General features: G+C 33.6%; 1 protein-coding gene across 1 annotated transcript; it reads right to left on the reverse strand.

Annotated features, from left to right (window-relative positions):
* Positions 1-3505: 3505 nt before the first annotated feature.
* Positions 3506-17384, reverse strand: LOC134277441 (probable tubulin polyglutamylase ttll-15; the record flags this gene model as incomplete). The annotated part of the gene is made up of 14 exons (XM_062759780.1): positions 3506-4398; positions 5418-5531; positions 6683-6782; positions 7998-8125; positions 8247-8313; positions 8436-8544; positions 10329-10407; positions 13293-13377; positions 13539-13622; positions 13836-13905; positions 14112-14187; positions 14907-15026; positions 15740-15895; positions 17145-17384. Coding segments are annotated over 14 exons (1557 nt in total), but the record flags the coding sequence as incomplete, so codon positions are not given.
* Between the last annotated feature and the right edge of the window lie 3621 nt (positions 17385-21005).

Here is a 21005-nt window from a genome sequence, read left to right on the forward strand (position 1 = left end):
CTTATCCTTATCTTTACCTTAGTTCTGCTACATACATGTGGTTGATACAGACCATATGCGCTACTTAGTAAGAAATGGACGTTGAGATTGAATACTGTTCGTTATTTCCATATCCTTCTCATGATTCTCTCACTGTCAATTCGGAATTTAAAAACACACGTTAGCATACAATAGAAACTCAAGAGCTCATTCCAGAGCCATAGGTTTGTAGGCATCTTGCTTATAAGATTTTATTTTTAATGGGGCACAAAAAAGAATGCTCTTTAAGCTTTTAAGCAATTAAAGAAAGACAACAAGAGAAAAATGGGCAAAAGTTTATGAAAGGGTAAGTTAAATTTCTGATTGTTCATCAATTACACTGAATATTTTGGACATAAACAATTTGTTAAGCATAGCCAATTTTAACAATCAGAAGTTTTAAGCCTTCCCCTAACAGAACATTATATTGGAAACTCTATAAAAGCTTATGTAAATTCTAACGGACATCTTTAAGGCCGCATGGATATAGTTTCAGCTAAAAGTTTTCGAATTTTCTTTTTCCATTTTTATGTTTACAAAGTTGACTAAGGTATTTCTGATTATCCACAAAAACCAATTTCAGTTCTCGAGATACAAGACACATTTGAGCTCTCAACTTTTATCTTACCAAGGTCCGTATCGTATTTTTGCTTACATAGTTTAAATACGTTCAAAGCAGATTTTTTTCAATAAAGATGTTAATTCTGAATACAATAAGACAGTTTCTAGTGATTTACTGAGTCTGGATTTGTTATTTACATAATATTTCTATGTATAAAGAAAAACAAGGCATAATCCTTGTTTACATTATGAAGAATTTTAAGCTCTGCATCTCTTTTGTAATTAACGAATGATGTTCAACTTTTTGCTGATTATGAAAAGTGTCCTAGTTACATGAAGGAATTATATATATTATAACTGGTTAAAAACTTCAGTTAAAAACCGTGTCAATGCACCTTTAAAGAGGATCCCAAAACGTTATCCTTACTCCCTTTTAGTGGCAAATTCCCTATTCTTCATTAGAATCCCTAAATACGTCAAAACCCTTGCATGCTTCTAACAACTTATATGTGTATGTACTACTTCTGCATACATGAGTTTTGAGAAAAATGCATTCAATTTTGAAAACAACCCTTAGTAAAGCAAAAGAGAGCTGAAAACATAAAATAATATTGCAATAGATTCATAAGTCTTGTACATGTCCAAATGGGGACTGCATAAGTTAGAAATAAGCATAAATCTCTGCCAAGAATTCAGAAATGACAGGCATATTGATATTTTAAAAGATAAGAACAGTTTTTAAAATCAAATAGAAAATGTTACGGGCATCTTCAGGTTAAATGTGATAAAAATTTTCAATCATGTTATAAGTTTTTGTATTTTATTTAATTTCAGATTTAAATGATCAATTAGTGAATAAGAACATTTGGTGTCTTTAAAATATTTTGCCATGATGTTTAGATATTGTAAATTTTTTAATTGTGTACATGTATATACGAGACAATATATTTGATACCTATGTTTCAGTTTTGATAAATAGTTTGTATATACACTGTAATATTAAATTATTGAACAATTCTTAATTGAACATGATACCTTTTCGTTTTAAGGAATATAAATTTAATTTTATTCTCAAAATACTGGTACAATTTTTCGTACCTTTTGTAATAAAGGCTTAATGTTCCATTTATGCAGATTTCTTGTCCATTTTTATTGAAAATTGGAGATAACGAACAACAATCAAGATCAACAGTGGATTGAATCATTAGTGAAGGAAACGTGGACATAGTCCTCTAAGAACATAAGAGCTGTTTACTTTTTTAACAGATTTGAAACGGAAATTGGTTTTGTGATTTAGTTTCGTATAAAACCATAGACCTACGTTTTGATCTAATTTCTTAAACACTAAAAAATATTAATTTTACGATCATTTAAGTAGTTTGTAGCTGCCTATGTACTGGGACTGACTGCACTGAGGTAGCACATGCCGTATTACAGAAATTCAGGATACCTCTCTGGTGACAAGCTTGTTGAGGCCTGACTGTCTATTCTCTTGAACTTGTGATAAGACCTGAATAAGGCACACAGTTTAGGGAAATAGGCAGTGAGGGGTCACCAATATTAGCTAATACGTAAGACCTGTATAAAGCAGTAGGCTGATGAAGAGAGAGGCGGCATACCACAGAAGTGGGGGAAGTGCCAAGATGCAGCAGTACAATTAAAGTGGCAGGACCAGAGAAATGTGTTTGCGGGAGACACCCGTCGACCACAGTTAGTGGTTGTCCAATCAAGAAGAAACCAATCGTATTTGTATGTATTTGATTGTAATCGTATTTGGTCAACAAAAACCTGAGTTAACAGGTTAACGAACCTAGTGTAACGCCTCGGTGATACAAGACATATCACCAAACACCAAGCTCGGCTGCGTTGCACGTTACAGATTCTCTAGTCTCTGTTTTTATTAACATGTTCTTATATTGTATGATATACCACTGTTTATGCATTCGTTAAAAATAAACAAAAATTGTATGCATCTATTAAATGATGTTAAAAAAGTGAATTTTAAATGTTCCAATTAAGAAATATACTATTATTTCAGATGCTTAAGTGTAATGTATTAAAATGTTTCGTTAGAATATAACAATTTCTAAAGACAGAACGACTTTGTTAAAAAAAGTGACGTTCAAGAGGACGAAAAGGAGCAGGAAGTAGCAATACAGTTTGCTTTGTATTCGGGAAACCTCTTAAACAAACTCTGAAAATGCTACGGAATCTAGTAAATAAAAAAAGCTCGTGCATTTGTATATACAGGGGAAAATAGTTTTTAATTGGTAGAGGCTTTTAATGGAAAATGGCCGGTCCGCCAAGATATAAATAATTAAGTAACTTCATGAAACGTTATGTAGGCTTCGGTTTTGCAAAACTTTTGTAAGCAGATTTATGAGGTAAAGAAATTGAAATCATCGACAATCTAGCGTTAGCTACTCTAGAAATTGTTAACAAACTACGTGTCAATGTTAAGGACTACGGTTTTCACAAATGGACAAGATACTGCGTGTAATATAAAAGGCAGAGCAGATTTGAGAATTTTTTTAACGTTGGTTTTCGACGAAACATTGTTGTGAAGGGTACTTATTATACCTAATACTTCATTTGATTTGCTTTAAAAATACAATCAAAATACATTAGGGTTTATATCATACTTGAACATGATTTTGTGAAAAAGTGAGAAAAAAAATCATATTTTGATTTTAGAAAAATAGTTAACAGGATCATGATTGTGTTAAGAAATCAATCCGTCGATTCCTGTACGTATAAAAAGCCTATTATTACATATCTTTAATTAAAATATGAATTGTATTTAAAATACTCCTACAGTGTCGGGCAATAATTCAAAGCAATTTTGAGAATAGAAAAGAATTTACCAAAAGATTTTTTTCAAGAATTTACTGACAAATAATTAGTCAATGAAGATTGCATTGAAGTCTTTGGAAAAAATATAAAATTTCAAAATAAAAACAAGGTTTTGTGAAATATATCAGCCATGGCTCCGTATTGTAACTCATAGCAATGGCGAAACATTCTCAAATGCACATATGTATGTTAGTAAAAAGGTAAGGTAATGATCAAAGGTCAAAGTTGTTGGTATTTGAAGGCAGGTCTTGTCACATTGATTACATTATTATGTGATGTATGAAAGCCTAAGACCGTTCAAAAGTTACGACCAAACTTAATTTTATCAACTTCAAAGTCAGGTTCAATGGGTCGAAATTGTTTATATCCTGTGGAAAGTCTTGTCACAAGGATTACATGTACATGAACATATGTGAAGAATGAAAGCCCTAGCACCAACTGTTCAAAAGATATTGCCAAATTTGGTTAAAATTTTGCAAAATCGGGTTAGACTCGACGTTCAAGGTCAGATGCCAAATTTGATGTTACCGAAAAAAAGATTTTGTCACAAGGAGTACACATGTAAAATATCAAAGCCATAGTCGCAACCAATCAAAAGTTATAGCTATGGGTCATCTTTTGCAGACAAACAGACAATCAGACAGACAGCTACACAGACAGATATTTTCAAGTGTCTTTTCAACATTTCAAACAAATAAATATCCTAATTAGATTTTCTTTGAAAGAAATTTAAAAATAGACCATGTAACTCTTTCGTGTATTAGAAAATCTGCACTGAAATAGCAGTTTTTGTTTAAGTGGTTATTCGTTTGATAAGGATGATGGATTGTTTTTGTTTTAACACCAGGCCGCACTCTGTCTACATTTGCCAACAAACCACATGTACATCAACTTATTCCTCTTATTCAGACGCTGAAATTCTGGGTCTTTGGTTGAGGGGGGCCATTCTAGAGCAAACTCTTCGGTCTAAAAAGTTAAAAAAAAAAAAAGAAAGAAACATGCAAAATCATTTCAATTCTAGAAGATTAATACCCTGTAAAAGACAATAATTAGAGCCCCACATAACTCGGAACGCTGACAATGGCCCGTGAATTTCACAATTTTCGTGCAAGGTTTTGTGCTAATGCAGTAGTTTAGATTGATAGATATTTATTTGGTATACGACATATGCGTTATTACAATGCATTTTTGACAATATAAAATATAAAGGTTTGGCACTAAACAAAAGAATTAAAATAAAATATCGGAAATCGATTGACATAATTATTACTCACATTATATTTGTTTACCAAGGATAGCCCATGAAAGCCAATGGCTTATTTCCAATGGGGTCCTTATACTCATACATATAAATTGATGTAAAATAAAATGAACAGAAAAATATAAATACTAAAGCTAAGATGTGGGATCAAGCTGACAAAACACAGATCCGTAAAAATGAATTGTAATATGTATATATACCAAATCTTTACTTGGTTGTAATCTAGACAACTAATAATAAGAAAGAACAAAACTAATAAAACACGACTTGACTTTTACACTGGGTAATTCCCCTTTCTGGTAAAAATTTCTTGACATTCCTTTTAAAAGAAAACTTATTTTACAGTATTGAAAAGGGTAGCATGTTCAAATCTTTGACTCCATTAAAATCAAAAGAATCAGATTGATTATGCTTAGTTGATGGTACAACAAAATCTGCATTGCAGGCTGATCTAGTATCATAGACATACTGTAGACGTACTTTTATTCATGGTTCATAATTCTGAGGAATTTTTAATTCTGTTCAATCCGCTGGTAGAAATTTACCCGGACATCGGAATACTTTATATGCCTTATATTTGTATTAAGACTTTACACTGCTCATTTACAGACTGTGATATATGGGAGTTAACTCTAACATTTTCTGTTTGAAGATTACTGAGATAATAAATTATCTAAAGTTAAACTTTAAAAGTTTACTTTCATTACCAGCAGATTGATCTTACCATTTTTGGCGGGAAGACACGCCCACAGTTTCCTTTATTTATATGTTCTAGATAAGCCAGCTTCAGTGTTTTCTTCATTGTCAGAGATACACACTGGCTACATAACTGACACTTCTACAAAACAAACGACCATGTTATCGGCTACACAACTTACACTTCTACAAAAACAAACTTCCATGTTATCGGCTACATAACTGACACTTCTACAAAACAAACTTCCATGTTATCGGCTACACAACTTACACTTCTACAAAACAAACGACCATGTTATCAACTACACAACTTACACTTCTATAAAACAAACTTCCATATTTATACTCCTTTACTAAAAATGCGTACATGTTATCTACATGTCAGTCACCAGATAAACTTCTGTAAATAATTATAAGTATATGTGTTGCATAGTTTGCTTTGTAAACATTGAATACGGAGGTTGTTTACTTTTTTGTAATAATGAATTAAATGTATGAAATGAATTATAATTCCAATAAAAACACTTTTTCAAGCCTATCTAAAAGTGACATTTTGTAAAAAAAAAAAATCATCAAAAGGCATCCCATGATTGAGTGAAAAAATAAAATGGCTAAGGAACGGAATCCTCAAGTTTTAAAATTCGACAATGCCCCTTTCCTTTCATCTCTTAAAGTAAATTTTAGATCCCCTTGCAAAAGGCTCTGGTATAGTGGCAAACTTATCTCATCTCTACAGTTATGTAAAAATGAGTATAATAACAAACTTACCTCATCTCTACAGCTATGTAAACATGATTTACTGTGACATCACTCAGTGAATACAGAGTATAATAACAAACTTACCTCATCTCTACAGCTGTGTAGACATGATCTACTGAGACACCACTCAGTGAATACAGAGTATATTAACAAACTTACCTCATCTCTACAGCTGTGTAGACATGATCTACTGAGACACCACTCACTGAATACAGAGTATAATAACAAACTTACCTCATCTCTACAGCTATGTAGACACGATTTACCGAGACATCACTCAGTGAATACAGAGTATAATAACAAACTTAACTCATCTCTACAGCTATGTAGACACGATTTACCGAGACACCACTCAGGGAATACAGAGTATAATAACAAACTAACCTCATCTCTACAGCTATGTAGACACGATTTACCGAGACACCACTCAGGGAATACAGAGTATAATAACAAACTAACCTCATCTCTACAGCTATGTAGACACGATTTACCGAGACACCACTCAGGGAATACAGAGTATAATAACAAACTTACTTCATCTCTACAACTGTATACACATGATTTACTGAGACACCACTCAGGGAATATAGAAATGTCCTTGTCAGATACTCTCATATTGGCTTCATCCTCTGAACTGTTCAAAGTTAAAGACAAAATAAAAAGCTTTGAAATCATTTAATCCCTACTTGCATAGCATCTGAAATATAGGCGTGGTGATGTAATTTAGCTGAATAAATTTTGTAGATAAGTAAATTCAATATATTAGTTAATACTTATTGTATCCCGCTTTCACGAAAGCAAAGGGGACATCAAATCTCATTCGTCTATCCGTCTCCGTCAGCCTGTCTAGCTGTCCGTCCGTCACGAAAGCTTTAACCTTGCCCATAACTTTTGATTTAGTGGAGCTATGACTTTCATATTTCACAAGTGTATTTCTTGTGATAAGACCTTTCTTTGGGCACCATTGAATTTGACCTTTTGACCTTGACCTTGGAGAAAGCGGGGGACTACAATTCTTTGAATTTGCCTGTTTCAATTAATGTTCCTTTTCTAAAAATATGTATTCAGTAAATTTAATATTTTGGACAACCCCTCAAATTGAAATAACTGCATATTTATATGGAATACACATATATGTAATGGAATAAATATATGGTAGAAGTTCACATGCATATATACTAAACTGTATATTTTACAGGATTTAACATACTAAAACCGGTATATTGAAAAAAAAAAGTTACAGGCGCAGTCCTATATTCTGAACAATTTTGAATCTACACTACCAGAGGATCTTTCATTTTAGTACGACTAATCATGACCATGTTGATTTTTACCAGCTTTTTAAAAAAAGATGTTCTACATTGGCTCAACCCTATCCAAGTGGTCAAAAAATTGAATCTATAAAATTTGTCAATGTTTGCATATCAACAACGATAATCATAACCTAACTGTTTGTGAAAGTAAGATTTCGGAAGATTTTTTCTATATACATCCGCGTAAGATTTTTATACCCTATCTTGGCTAATCATACCCACTTGGTCTATGTTATGTACAAATTTGTGCTTTATCTGAGGCGCTTGCTAGTCACTATCACTTGTCATGTCCTTTCTGTACTTGAAAATATTTTTTAAAAGACAATTTCCTATAAATTCTTGGAGTCCACTCTACCCCCGGAGGTCATGATTCAAACAAACTTAAATCTGCTTTACCTTGGGCTACTTGCATATTTATATCACTATCATTGTTATTCTGTTTTCTCGAAGATTTCAAAGAAAGAGGTCGGTACGATTTTGCCTTTAAAATGCTCTAAAATATGTTTAAAGAGTGATAAGAAATGTGAATCTCATACCTTTTATAGAAGTCATTTTTGACTGGCCGAGTGACTAATACCACACTCAGTAAGTTGAACATAACTTTGTCGTACATCTCGGCATTTCGTGGGATGTGATCTGAGGACAGGTTAGGAGACATGTTCACCTGGAAATTTAAGACACTAGGTTGACAGTATATGTATAACAAAATTTCTGAAGATTTTGAAAAAGTATACATGTATGTATTTATCCTTTATATAGTCTACCATTTCTGTTAAGTTACATACCTCCATCAGGTGAACATTTAAATCCTCATCTACGGCAAAGTCAAATCGAACCAGTTCAAAGAAATTCCTACAAAACAGTATGAGTACTAAAGTATTATCTCATATGTAATTAAATCTTATAGAGAATATATAATGTATTTTATAGCTAAAGTTTAAGAAAGTTCAGTTATAATACATGTATGTACTGACCTTGAAGAAGAGAACATATTTGAAGCGGAAATGATGGCCGCCTCCTTCTGTAAGTAGACAGTCCTGATAGCAGCCGAAATATCACGCCACAACTTCCGCACGTTGTGACCTACAAGACATCATAAATAACTCGACACAACTTCCTAACGTTATAACCTACAAGACAACAGAAATATCACACCACAACTTCCTAACGTTGTGACCCACAATATATCAGAAATATCACGTCACAGCTTCCTAACGTTGTGAACTACAAGACACGGCCAAAGTTATCTTCCTAACGTTGTGACCCTGCAAGACAACAGAAATATCACGCCACAAATTCCTGACGTTGTGACCTTCAAGACAACAGAAATATCACGTACAACTTCCTAACGTTGTGACATGCAAGACAACAGAAATATCACGCCACAAATTCCTGACGTTGTGACCTTCAAGACAACAGAAATATCACGCCACAGCTTCATAACGTTGTGACATGCAAGACAACAGAAATATCACGCCACAGCTTCCTAACGTTGTGACCTTCGAGACAACAGAAATATCACGCCACAGCTTCCTAACGTTGTGACATGCTAGACAACAGAAATATCACGCCACAAATTCCTGACGTTGTGACCTTCAAGACAACAGAAATATCACGCCACAACTTCCTTACATTATGACATACAAGGCACAGCCAAAGTTATCTCCCTTACTGAATTCATAAACCAAATCGCATTGGCCGTGTGGGTTCTGATTAATTCTTATAAATTATGTATGAGTTTGTATATGCACGCATCTGTATGAAGCTGATGAACTAATCATGATCCTGAGGAATCATCAAGTATGGAACATTTACTTAGATAAATAAATTAATTATAATAAGTTATGTGCACACAAATTCGGAATTCCTGTTTTAGTGATATTTCCTTCATTTAGGGACAGAGTTTACGACTACATTAATGTGGATGATAAATTCACAATTTTCACTTCAATAACTTTTCAAAGCAATAGTCAGTCACTGTTCCACGTTCTCTCTTTTCTTACAGCAATGTGGCAAAACATGTATCTAATGTGGAATGATATTTGTACATGGGGGTCAATGTTTGAATTTTTACTGGTTCCTTGGGACGTAATTCTATGGATAATGTGTATGTTGTAATATCATAGACAAATTCCGTGTTCAATGTATATGTGTATTCATATTCATGGGAATACTGTAAACGTACTTCATTCAATTCCACTTACACAAACAAGAGGCATCAAATCAAACTTGCGTATTTCAGCCAGAACCTTCACAGGGGGCGAGAACTTTTTGCACCATTTTCTGACATAATGTCCGAACTTTCACGTTGTCAAAGTCTTTCTTGTTGATGATTGATGCACCAGGCCTATCGTCTCTGTGTATGTTGAGTGGTCATTGATCGTACCTTTGAGGCATGGATTTAAAATCATGCTTTTAAGCCAAAGCATGCCTCCTAGTCCATTTGGAAATTAAATTTGATCTGATCCTTCTCAATTCAGTCACATTTTGTTGTGCTGACCACTGAGGGTGAGAAGCAGCAATTTGTTTACCTATCTTACCCATGTCATTCATGCCAAAACTTTTCTTTTGATCAGACCTTGTTCACTATATCTACAAGCCCCCCTCTCAAAATCTCTTGAGGTGAGATCTATCGTTAGTGGTAGGTCTTGGTTTGTCTGCTATTTTTCACGATTTTTATGCTGGTGTGGTTCTGTTTACATACGGATTGTTGGGATCTTTTGGTAATATATATTTTAAGGAGAGGATTCATTCCAAAATTAGACATTCTTTTTGCCCCATATTACAAAGAGACGATTTTTTTCAAATAAACTTCTTTAAATGAAAAAAAATAAATTGAGGTATATAAAAAATGCATTTTCCCTCACCTTTCCTTTCCAAATAGGCATTCAATGATTCTTTAAAGTTGAAATTTAATTCTCTATTCAGCTTTTTCAGGGATGGCATCTATAAAAAACATTTTTTTTTCATATTAGTAAATTTTTCTTTAGAAATCACTCATTTGTGTGTAACTGTCCATTACTACAGGTCATTTCTCCTAGAACCATTAAATATGATATTTTATACCTTTTATCCACTAAAACTTTGTATTTATGAATTAAAACCTTCGTTTTTAAGGTGTTAAAATTTAAGACGCAATAGGTTATCGTTAAACACTTTTAACTAGCGATTCATAAGGAAAAATACTGTACTTAATTGTGGTTAACTATTTTAGATTAGAGTTTCAAAGTTTTCACTATAGTAAAAGTTTAAAAGTATTTTTTTTTCTGCAGTAAACAAAAGTCGCAAAGGTTTTGTTATTGTTTATCCATTTTTTAAGTGTTTCCTTGTAATTAAAGTTTCAAGGTTCTGTTTTTGTTTATTAATTTTGCAACATGTATTTTATCAAATATTTCGATGATTAAGTCGTTAAAAGGGGTGGATATTGGATTGATTTGGGCTTGTGTTTTTGTACATATTGAGTTATTAGCTGCAATAATGTAGCCCTCTCCGATTTTTTTTTCCAGCTACAACTCCTTAGGATCTCTATAATGTCGCAGATGCGGCAGTGGATCACTCCCGCACGGATTTCGGCTCAAATTATCAGTAAACGGCTATTTCATTATTATCTCTTACCTGGAATCCAAATATGTAATTATGCAAAACATAAATCGATCCAAAAATATTCACAACGACCCATATATCTGTTATTTTTCGTGTGTGTCAACAGCTTAACTTGAATTTATCCGCCATGTTTACTGACCTTGATGGATTGTATTTTGGGACAGCCAATGAGAATTTAGGTTCTATAGGAGCGGATCTACTAGGAATTCCCTTATTTTAAGCATACGTATCGCTGTTTGCGCAAAAATAACACTTGAAATGGTTTTATTTATCGATGTTTTTGTAATATATTATAGCACAATCGTTTATAAACATCGACATTTGCTTTATTTGGTTGTTCCAAATTTCAAGCGAAAGTCTCACTACGTCACGCGTGAACTGTCATGGCTGCTGAATATTGCAGCTGGAAAAGACACAGATTTATTTAACATGGTTTTCGAGTTTAACAGGCTATGTTGTTGACAGTGAATAAAAATTCCGTCTTATAAGAAGTAAGTTTAATGTAAAAATAATTTATTTTGCCTCCAATCACCCGTATCAAAAAAATATATTTGCACCATTACGGAGATGCGATGGAATTGTAGCCCTCTCCAAAAAATATCAGATAAAAAAAATCGAAGAGGGCTACATTATTGCAGCTAATTGAGTTATATAAACAAAGTAGTATTAATATTGTAATTCGAATGCAATATTATAATTGAAATTTCAAAACAAATAGTTAGATCTTGATTCCCCTAAAATACTTGATGTAGCAGATATTTTGATTCTTAACGAGGCTAGGGTGTGGCAGCCATTTTCAGACTATTTTTATCTCCTTTAAAAGGAGAGCTCCATATGAAGATATAGAAAATGATCAAATTCTAAAACTAAAATGTATGATTTTTTTTCTTTGTGAAATGATAGAAGACAGCTTAAGTTACCGTATCTTAAAAAAATAAGTTAAATCTGGTGGTTAATTTGTGATTAATTTGTTGACCCCCCAGCCTCCTTAATAGCACAGTTTGTATTCAATAGTATATTTTTCTTTCTATAAATAAAACCAACCCTACATCTCCATAACATTGATTAATTACATTTAAATAGATATTGCTTACTTATTGGTGCAAAATACAAAAGCAATATTCATGAATTCAATATTTATGAAATAATTGCGAGCGCAATAGACTAACGTGTATGAACATAGGAAATTCGGATTAAAAATCTGTACATACATGCATCAGGCAAATTTCTCTGTGAAACATTCCTAGAATTTCTGAACTACCCAATGTCCTTTCCGCAAATAAATAAATAAATAATAACGTAAGGCATAACAGGCTTTCAGTTTGTAGAAATCTTTCAAAGAAACAAAAAAGAACTCTGCAATGTGTTTTCGACAAAAATTGCACTAGGTCTATAGTTGCAACCAAACGCTCGACTGTCTCCGTAAGCTCCGACGAGCTCCGTGACGTCGTGTGACGTCACAGCTAGGCGAGATGTCTTGTGCGGCTTGATGTTTGAAGTGGCTGATCAATTTTTCAAGAAATTTCAAGTGTTTTTGATGGTACAACTGCGCTCGCCCCAACGGTCACACCGTAAAACATATTATTCATTACTTGTACATTGTATATTAATCTTTTATGGGAGGTGTCAGGTTTTTTTTAATTCTCTGTGGCTTTTTGAATCTCATTCTGAATCTTAATCTTGAAATATCATTAAATGTAAAGAATGGGAATTAAAAAAATAATACAAGAGATTTTATCGCACTTAATGTTCCAAAGTTTTCATTAAAGTGAATCAAAGTTCCAAAGTTGTCATTATCTTGAATGAAAGTTCCAAGTTTTTACAATAGTCAATCTAAGTACCAAAGTGTTCACTATGGTGTATCAACGTTCCAAAGTTTTTTACTATGCATGATCAAAGTTCCAAAGTTCACTTTAGTACATAAAAATCACAGTTCCAAAGGTTTTACTTTGGTACGTTGGTAGTGTACCATAATATCTTTTGTTATGGAGGTCTTTATTTTACGCATAATAATGCACAAAAAAATCGTTTTAGAAAATTTATTTGTATTCTTTAAAAAGATAATATACAATACATAAAATAATAACCTGAATTGGTGTCAATTTAATCTCAATTGTTAATTAAAAAGAACTTTTTTTGAAACAATAAGGTATTTTTGCAGTATGCAGTAAAGTAGTCAGGATATTGCTGATTTTTTTTTATAAATAGGACAAAGATTTTACGTGTACCTTCCAAACTGGAGTGAAGTCATCTCGCACGACATACTTGCTAGTGTTACGAGCATCAAAAGGATAATAATCTTGAGAACAGAACCTACAAATATTTCATTTGTCTCTTCTACAGATCTAAAATTAGACATATGGCATAATTTAATGTGTATATCTGCTAAACAGTAACAAGTATATACAAAAGACACTCTTAGTGGATTTATAGATGTCAATATGGTGTAAACTCCAATGTCAAATTATACTGACCTGATAGAAGCCTCAGTTTCTATAGTATACACTCTCAGTGGATTTATAGATGTCAATATGGTGTAAACTCCAATGTCAAACTTCCTGTAATCAGTTATTATTCATAAAACTACAGACATTGAAGGTTTCAAGTATAATTTTGAACAAAGTTTTTTAAATAGAAATGTGATTAATGATATTGAAGAATAGGATTACAAAATTGCTTCTCACACTTTATTTAGTCATACTGATTGGAGGAAATTTTTTCTGTGTTTCTGTGTTTCTTAGCAAACAAAACGTTTACCGTCAATATCTTACCTGCCATCAATAAGAAATGGTCGGTCCACAAACACCTGAACAAAGGAACCTTCCTCTGACAAGTCTAGTTCTGTTAAAAAAACAGAGAAATTATTCTTATTCAGGTCTGTTAGAAAACATTGGGGAAGTAACTCGCTTTAATTTTGCACAAATACCTGGTAAGTTCCTTTGATTTATTGTGATTGTGAGGAAACTTGTTAAAGTAGAGATACTTCAATTACATTTTTTGGAAACAAAATTTACTGTAAATTCTCTTGGTTCCACAACAGTACTAACCCTGTACATTTGTTATCTTGATCCCCCTGTGATTGTTCCTTTTCTTGACCCACAGCGTGTCTGGGTGCTCCTCTGCCTGTAAGTTTATGATAATGTGAATTAATTACAAATGAAAGCTGTCTATCTTCACAATGAACAACTGAAACACATTATTGATGTTATAACCATTTCAAATTGACTATAGCCTTGTATTGAAAGTCATTCACTTGTGCATGTTTGATTATGTTAAGTAAATGTTTTGAGTTTTGAGGTCAAATATATTTTGAAGAAAAAAATTGTGCAGCTTAAGTGATGAAATCCAAATAATTTTAAGTCACAAAATAACAAAATATGTGTACATCTTAGTCATAACGTCGGCAGTTTTCCGGTGGTTGCTACTTGTGCCCCCGACAAAGCTTCACCTTGGACCTACTTAGAGGTTTCATGGCTTTTAAACCCATTTTAAAACTGTTGTGTCATCCACTGACTTTGAGGTACACATTGTATATCTAGTCTGATTAATTGCACTTTGATTTACAAATTATATGCATGACCTGATTGAATGGAGTCTGAAAAAGTATTGCATATCTGACATAGTTGAAGGGTGTGTTTCATCTTATTTACATATTGCATATCTGAGATATAATATAACTATACACTTTGACATACATATTGTAAATCTGACCTAATTGTATACACTCTAACTTACATTTTGTATATCTGACTTAGTTAAGTACGCTTTGACTTATACATCGTATATCTGACCTAATGTACATACTGTATATATTTGACTTATTAAAAATTTCACTGACTTACATATTGAAGAAATTTGTCTTTTTCCTTGGGGATCCTGAAGGCCCTGGGTATATAGGGATTTGTGGAAACTGCTAGATGAACCTTGCTGGTGATGAAACCTGACCCAGGGAAATGGTTTACCTGTACTCAGGTGAGAATCATGGTGAAATTTCACATACTGGTCATGTACACCATAAAAATTATTTAAAATTTTATCTCTCAAGCAATCATAATATTTACATATTAATAAATATTCATGTATATACTTTATCATGATATTTGTCACTCAGTTCTTAGACAAATAACTTGTTTAACAGACCAGTGACTGCATGTGCCTTGAACACGGGTGAGATATATAACAATATCTTCTTTTATCGACGTTTCGGGAGAATATAATAAAACAGAAACTTTACTGATATCTTTGTTTTATAATTTAAAATCTTTAAGGGACTCCGACCCTCAGCCAGGAAGGACAACTCTTTAATTTATCATTTAATTCAAAAAGTCTTTAAATGAAGCTTGAAAATTTAATATTTCCATGCAACAATTTTCATTATATGCCTTTCAATGTGCATCAAGGTTCTTTGCAAAGCTCCATAAATCACTTCTAATTTCATATCATGTTAAAACATTGGTATCTTAAAATGCTTTTTCGGGATAAAAATTTCTCCTTTAAATTAGACCTTTCTAAGGAGTTCAAAGAACCTTGAAGCACATTAAGATGCATATAATAAAAATCGTTGCATGAAAAAATTTAATTTTCAAGCTTCATTTAAATACTTTTTGTATTAAATTAAAATTAAAGAGTTGTCCTTCCTGGCTGAGGGTCGGAGTCCCTTAACCACAATAAATACCTTCTGATGAGGCTTAAGATTCGAGATTTTTTTGGCCAACTGTACAAACGGATACTCATGTGACCAGAGTACATCCCAATCAGACTTGTTATCACCAACAGCATATCCTATCCTCTCAAACACGGATATGACGTGATTCAGGTATCCGGACTCTAGCTGAAATATATAAAATACAACATATCCTATCCTCTCAAACACGGATATCACGTAATTCAGGTATCCGGACTCTAGCTGAAATATATAAATACAACATATCCTATCCTCTCAGACACGGATATCACGTTATTCAGGTATCCAGACTCTAGCTGAAATATATAAAATACAACATACTAGTATCCTGTCCTCTCAAGTACTGCAAATACATGCTTCAAGTATTCACAATCTAGCTAAAATACTTGAAGCAAAACATATCCTATTCTCTCAATTATTGCAAATGGGTGCTCAAGTATGCACACTCTAGCATAGATACTTGAAGCAAAAAATATACTATTCTCTCAATTACTGCAAACTCGTGCTCAGGTATCTACACTCTAGTTTAAACGCATTAAGCAAAACATGTCCTATTCTCTCAATTACTGCAAATGCATGTTTCAAGTATTCACACTCTAGGTTGACAGAGAAATGAATTGATATCTAGACAGGTCGACAGATCGAAGGATTGAGAGGTCAAGAAGAAAGCTAATAGACAGGATGACAGGTCGACGCCTTGACAAGTCGACGGGTTGACATATTGACAGGTTAACAGGTCAAAGGGTAGACAGATCGACAGGTTGACGGGTTGACAGAAAGCTGAGTTCACAAGTTGACATGTAGACTGGTCAACGGGTTGACAGAATGACAGGTAAACGGGTTAACATATGGACTGGTCGATGGGTTGACAGATCGACGGATAAACAGCTTGATCAATAAGTGTCGACCTTTGTGAGGAGACTGTATTTCAAACAATAAGTTTAGTCACTTATCAACCTTTGTACTGTCACATGTCGACCTTTGTGATGACACTGAAAATTCAAAGTGGAATTGTCAACCATTCTGTGAAAGATGGAGTTTTTATAGCATTTATTTGAAGCAATTAGGCAAGATATTCCTCTTTATATATTATAAAGGTAACTATTTCTTTTTTTTAATTTTAAAAATGTTAATTGGTTTTACGGATCTACTTTTCCGCATGTCTTAGTTGAACCGCAAAGACAAGATTGTTTCTGAGAAAAAAATTATGATCTTAACTCTCACTTGGATGACAATGTGGAACCCGTATTGAATAATTACGGCAGAAATCTTTGAAATATTGATTTGATATCTGCTATAATTAAGCTTTTCACAACTTAACATAATACAAATAGCATGGTAATTACTACCCTACATAACCTACCTTTATGCCTTCCGTCCACTCCACATGACCTACCTTTTTACCTTCCACCCACACTATGGGCTTCCTGACATCATATTTTCCTGTCCTTTCCTCAGCCTCTGGCAGATTAGCCTGTTGTAACACTCCGGTTTCCCTCATTTTATAAAGCTCATAGATATTAAGCAATGTAAAAAGGATTCCTAGTCCTAAAAGCACAATCACCAGGGAGAAATAGCGACCATGTTTCTTCATCTTAGCTTTGGGTTCTCCAAATGTAGGTGATAGAGCGCTGTCCTTCAATATATGCAGGTTAAAATTACCTGGATTGTAAATAAAATTAAACAAATGTCAGCTTTAAAAAATTAACTTAACCTTTAATTTTGTAAAAAAAAAAAAAAAAAAAAATTAAGAACGATTATTTTAAAGAAGTTTGGCAGGTAATTTTGATGTGAAAATGATCATAAGACATATATATGTAATATCATTAAAAAACAGAAGTGTGTCACAAGTAAATCTAGTCACACATACAATGTCTGAACAATATATTCCTTTGCACATAATTAAGCACTAAAAGTAAATTACATCATTAAATCATTAGCATGTTTATATATATATTACCTTGCATTAAATCCAACAAAACTGTTCCTTATCTCCATACATGTATGTTTCATCCAACAATTTAAATGCTTCATTCTTAATTATATTAAACTAATTTTTTATATTTAACGACATTTTAATCAAATATATCTATCTACATTTTTTTTTATTTTACTTGTAATTTTTTTTTATATATAAATGTGAAATGAATATTGTAAGATAAAATCAGATTATTTTTCTGTAAGCCATTTTGGACAGTTATTATGTTTTACGCGAGATTTATTCACTTCACAAAAGCCCTATGAGATTTAAACGATTAATATTCCCACTTTAAGTAATTTGAACGCTCTCTCTCTCTCTCTCTCTCTCTCTCTCTCTCTCTCTCTCTCTCTCTCTCTCTCTCTCTCTCGCATGGAGAGAAAAGCACCCTTCTAACAAAATTGCAAAAATGATCAGATGTGAACAAGGCTTGCAGAATGCCTATAGCTTCAGATATTTAAAAAAAAATATTTACAATTTGTAATTAATTAGGTTTTTAATAAAGTTATTGTCACTCACTTTTGTGTAAAAGAGGAAATATTAAATCTTATTTGTCTTAAAGTCTGTCATCCTGTACGTCTGTCACAAAAAATTTAATCTTGGTCATAACTTTTGAATAAGAAGGGATAGGTACATTACCTGTAACAAGACCTTTCTAAATACTTTATATCTTTTTACCCTCAGACCTTGGCTTTGAGGTTTGATCTACTTTTCCGAAAATTTTCATTAGTTTAAATTGGTCATGATTTTGAAAGAGAAAAGGTAGAACTTCCATATATATTACCCGTGACGAGACCTTTCTAAAAACTATGCTTTTTGACCTTGTGACCTTGATTATTCTTTTATAAAAAAAATAACATGGTTCTAATAGGATTCGATCCCTAGCAATAAAAATTCTGTGTGTGATATTTCTTAATTTGAGACAAACACGCTAACTACTATGGAAGGGAATTACCGCCAAAAGTCTATGTATCTTGCTTTTATTCTTATTATGCCTCCTTCTTTATGCTTTGTTATTATTGTTATTACATGTATATGTCACTTTACTGTTTTCATATTCGTCTTTATTACATTTCACTTTGACTTTTATCCTTCTTCATTTTGTCTTTACTTCTATGTTGCTTTATTCTTGTAAATTCATTCTACTTTCTTTTAAATTTAAACAGTTTCTTTCATAAATTATTAGCATTATCTCTACTACGAATGTTAATTCAATCACGCAAACAATGAAGCATATTCAATGAAGACGAATGGAAGTTGTCAAACCGTCAAAATTTAGTGCGGCATTATAACGCTAGGTGGCGTGGTGTTCGATACGAGTGTTGGTAAAACTAGGTAAGCAAACCCGGGTCGGGTTATTTGAGATTCTTCAATACGCCTTAATACTTTATCAATCGAACTTCTGAAGGCCGGATCCGATCTCCCGATCCAATGATGGAAACTCCATATTTATTTTCTCTGGGCACACATGAAAAGCGGCTTCTTTTTTTTCAGACATAACTTTATACTATAATGAATATGTTCATTTAAAGGCCGACCCACTTTTTGTGAGAGTAAGGGTCAAATAAGTAAATGTAGTACGTATAGTAGGAAGAAAATTTAAATTTGATTCTATAGAAGAATTTGAATCTAACTCAAAATCCACCCCGCCCCCGAAATAGGATTTCATTGGCGTCGGAAGTGAATTGAAAGTTGGGGGGGAGGTATGTGTAAGAATTTTTTTTAGACCTTCAAAAAAAAAACCTGACAGGCAATAAAAAAAAATCCATTTTCCAAACACAAAAATCCTATTTCGTGAGGAGGGGTGGGTTGGGGTGGGTTGAAGGTTCGAACTCCAGTGCCAAAGTTTTTTTTTCCTAATACCACCACTTTCCCCATTTTAAACCTTTACTGCATCTTGTCCATGGAAAGTGGGGGATGGGGGGGCTAAACCTTCTATCTTCGGAAAGAAGTAGGGGCTAAGCCCCCCCTCCCCGGTTCCGATGCCTATGTTTTTCCAAGATTGGACAATTTCCTGGGGTTTATTTTGCGCTTGTCAAGTTGTTTTCAGCCGGGAAGCTTGAATATTTATTATCTTGTTGCCCCCCCCCCTCCCCACTTTCAAAAACGGTGCTATGTCACTGTTCTCTCGCCTGAAAAATATAACTCTAGCAAAGTTATTTGTTGGATATTTGAATTACAGTTTGTTATAAAAATGTTAGATATTTTGATACTAGTTAACCCTTATAAATTGGGTTGTTTTTCAGAACCTTCCACTGAACTGAACTTTATTTCACGACAGATAGTAACTGTTGATGCGCGTGATTCTAGGGACAGAACTTTGCAAAGGAGTGAGGAGCGTTATGGGTAGGCAGGCGCGTGTCCAGATTTTTTTTTCCGGGGGGAGGGGGGAACCAAGTAAAAAAAAAATCCAATCCCAGAAATAAAAAGAAGAAAAAAACCTAGACTCGCTCAAACGTCAAAATTCTATTTCGTGGGGGAGGGGGGTAACTTTTTTCCTTTTTTTTGTAACCTTGTTAAATCCAGGGGGTCCTACCCCCCCCCCCCTCTAGATCCGCGCATGTTAGGCGAAGTCGGAACCAGGCTACATACACCTAGGCATACTAGAAACTCCCCGGTCTTTTTTATGCGCTAATATTTTATTTTAAAATAGCACTTTTTAATAAAGAAAGAAATATCTTTAGTACGCACTGTGTTTGTCATCAGCCAGGATAGCTAAAAAAAAAAATCTTAAAACTCGAAAATTCTATTTGGTGTTAGGTGTGGGGGGGGGGGTGTCTTCAACTTTTTTTCAGTGCTAAATTTTACTCATATGCCACTAAGTACATGACCTTTTAACATATAAATTGGCTATTAGTACTGCAACAAAAAGTGTAAGGATAAGGGATGGGGGGGGGGCAACAAGCCTTTCGCCTTTTCCAGTAGTAAAAAGTTACGTTTAGGAAAATGGTTCGTGGCCACCCTCCCCTCTACCGATGAAACTTACCCCATAGGAGGTCGTCCACCTGGAAGTCAGTATATATATTGAGACTTTCGTGGTGTGATTGTACATTGTATAATTTCCTTTTCGAGAATTTTTCACTCAAATGGAGAAGCCACCTCTTGCCGGTGGAGAGCTGCAAATTTTGTCCTATATACTCGGCATTTATAGCCATTGAGTAGTGAGGGATCTTTTTTCGTGCCAGCACCTACTGCGACACGGGACCTCGGATAATACGGTCTAAATCTCATCCGAAGGACCGAACTCCACGTCCTATGGTGGGATTCGAACCCACGACG

The sequence above is a fragment of the Saccostrea cucullata genome, unplaced genomic scaffold (assembly GCF_032062105.1).
Source record: "Saccostrea cucullata isolate Sc308-1 unplaced genomic scaffold, CSIRO_AGI_Scuc_v1 ctg6389, whole genome shotgun sequence".
Classification (NCBI taxonomy): Eukaryota; Metazoa; Mollusca; class Bivalvia; order Ostreida; family Ostreidae; genus Saccostrea; species Saccostrea cuccullata.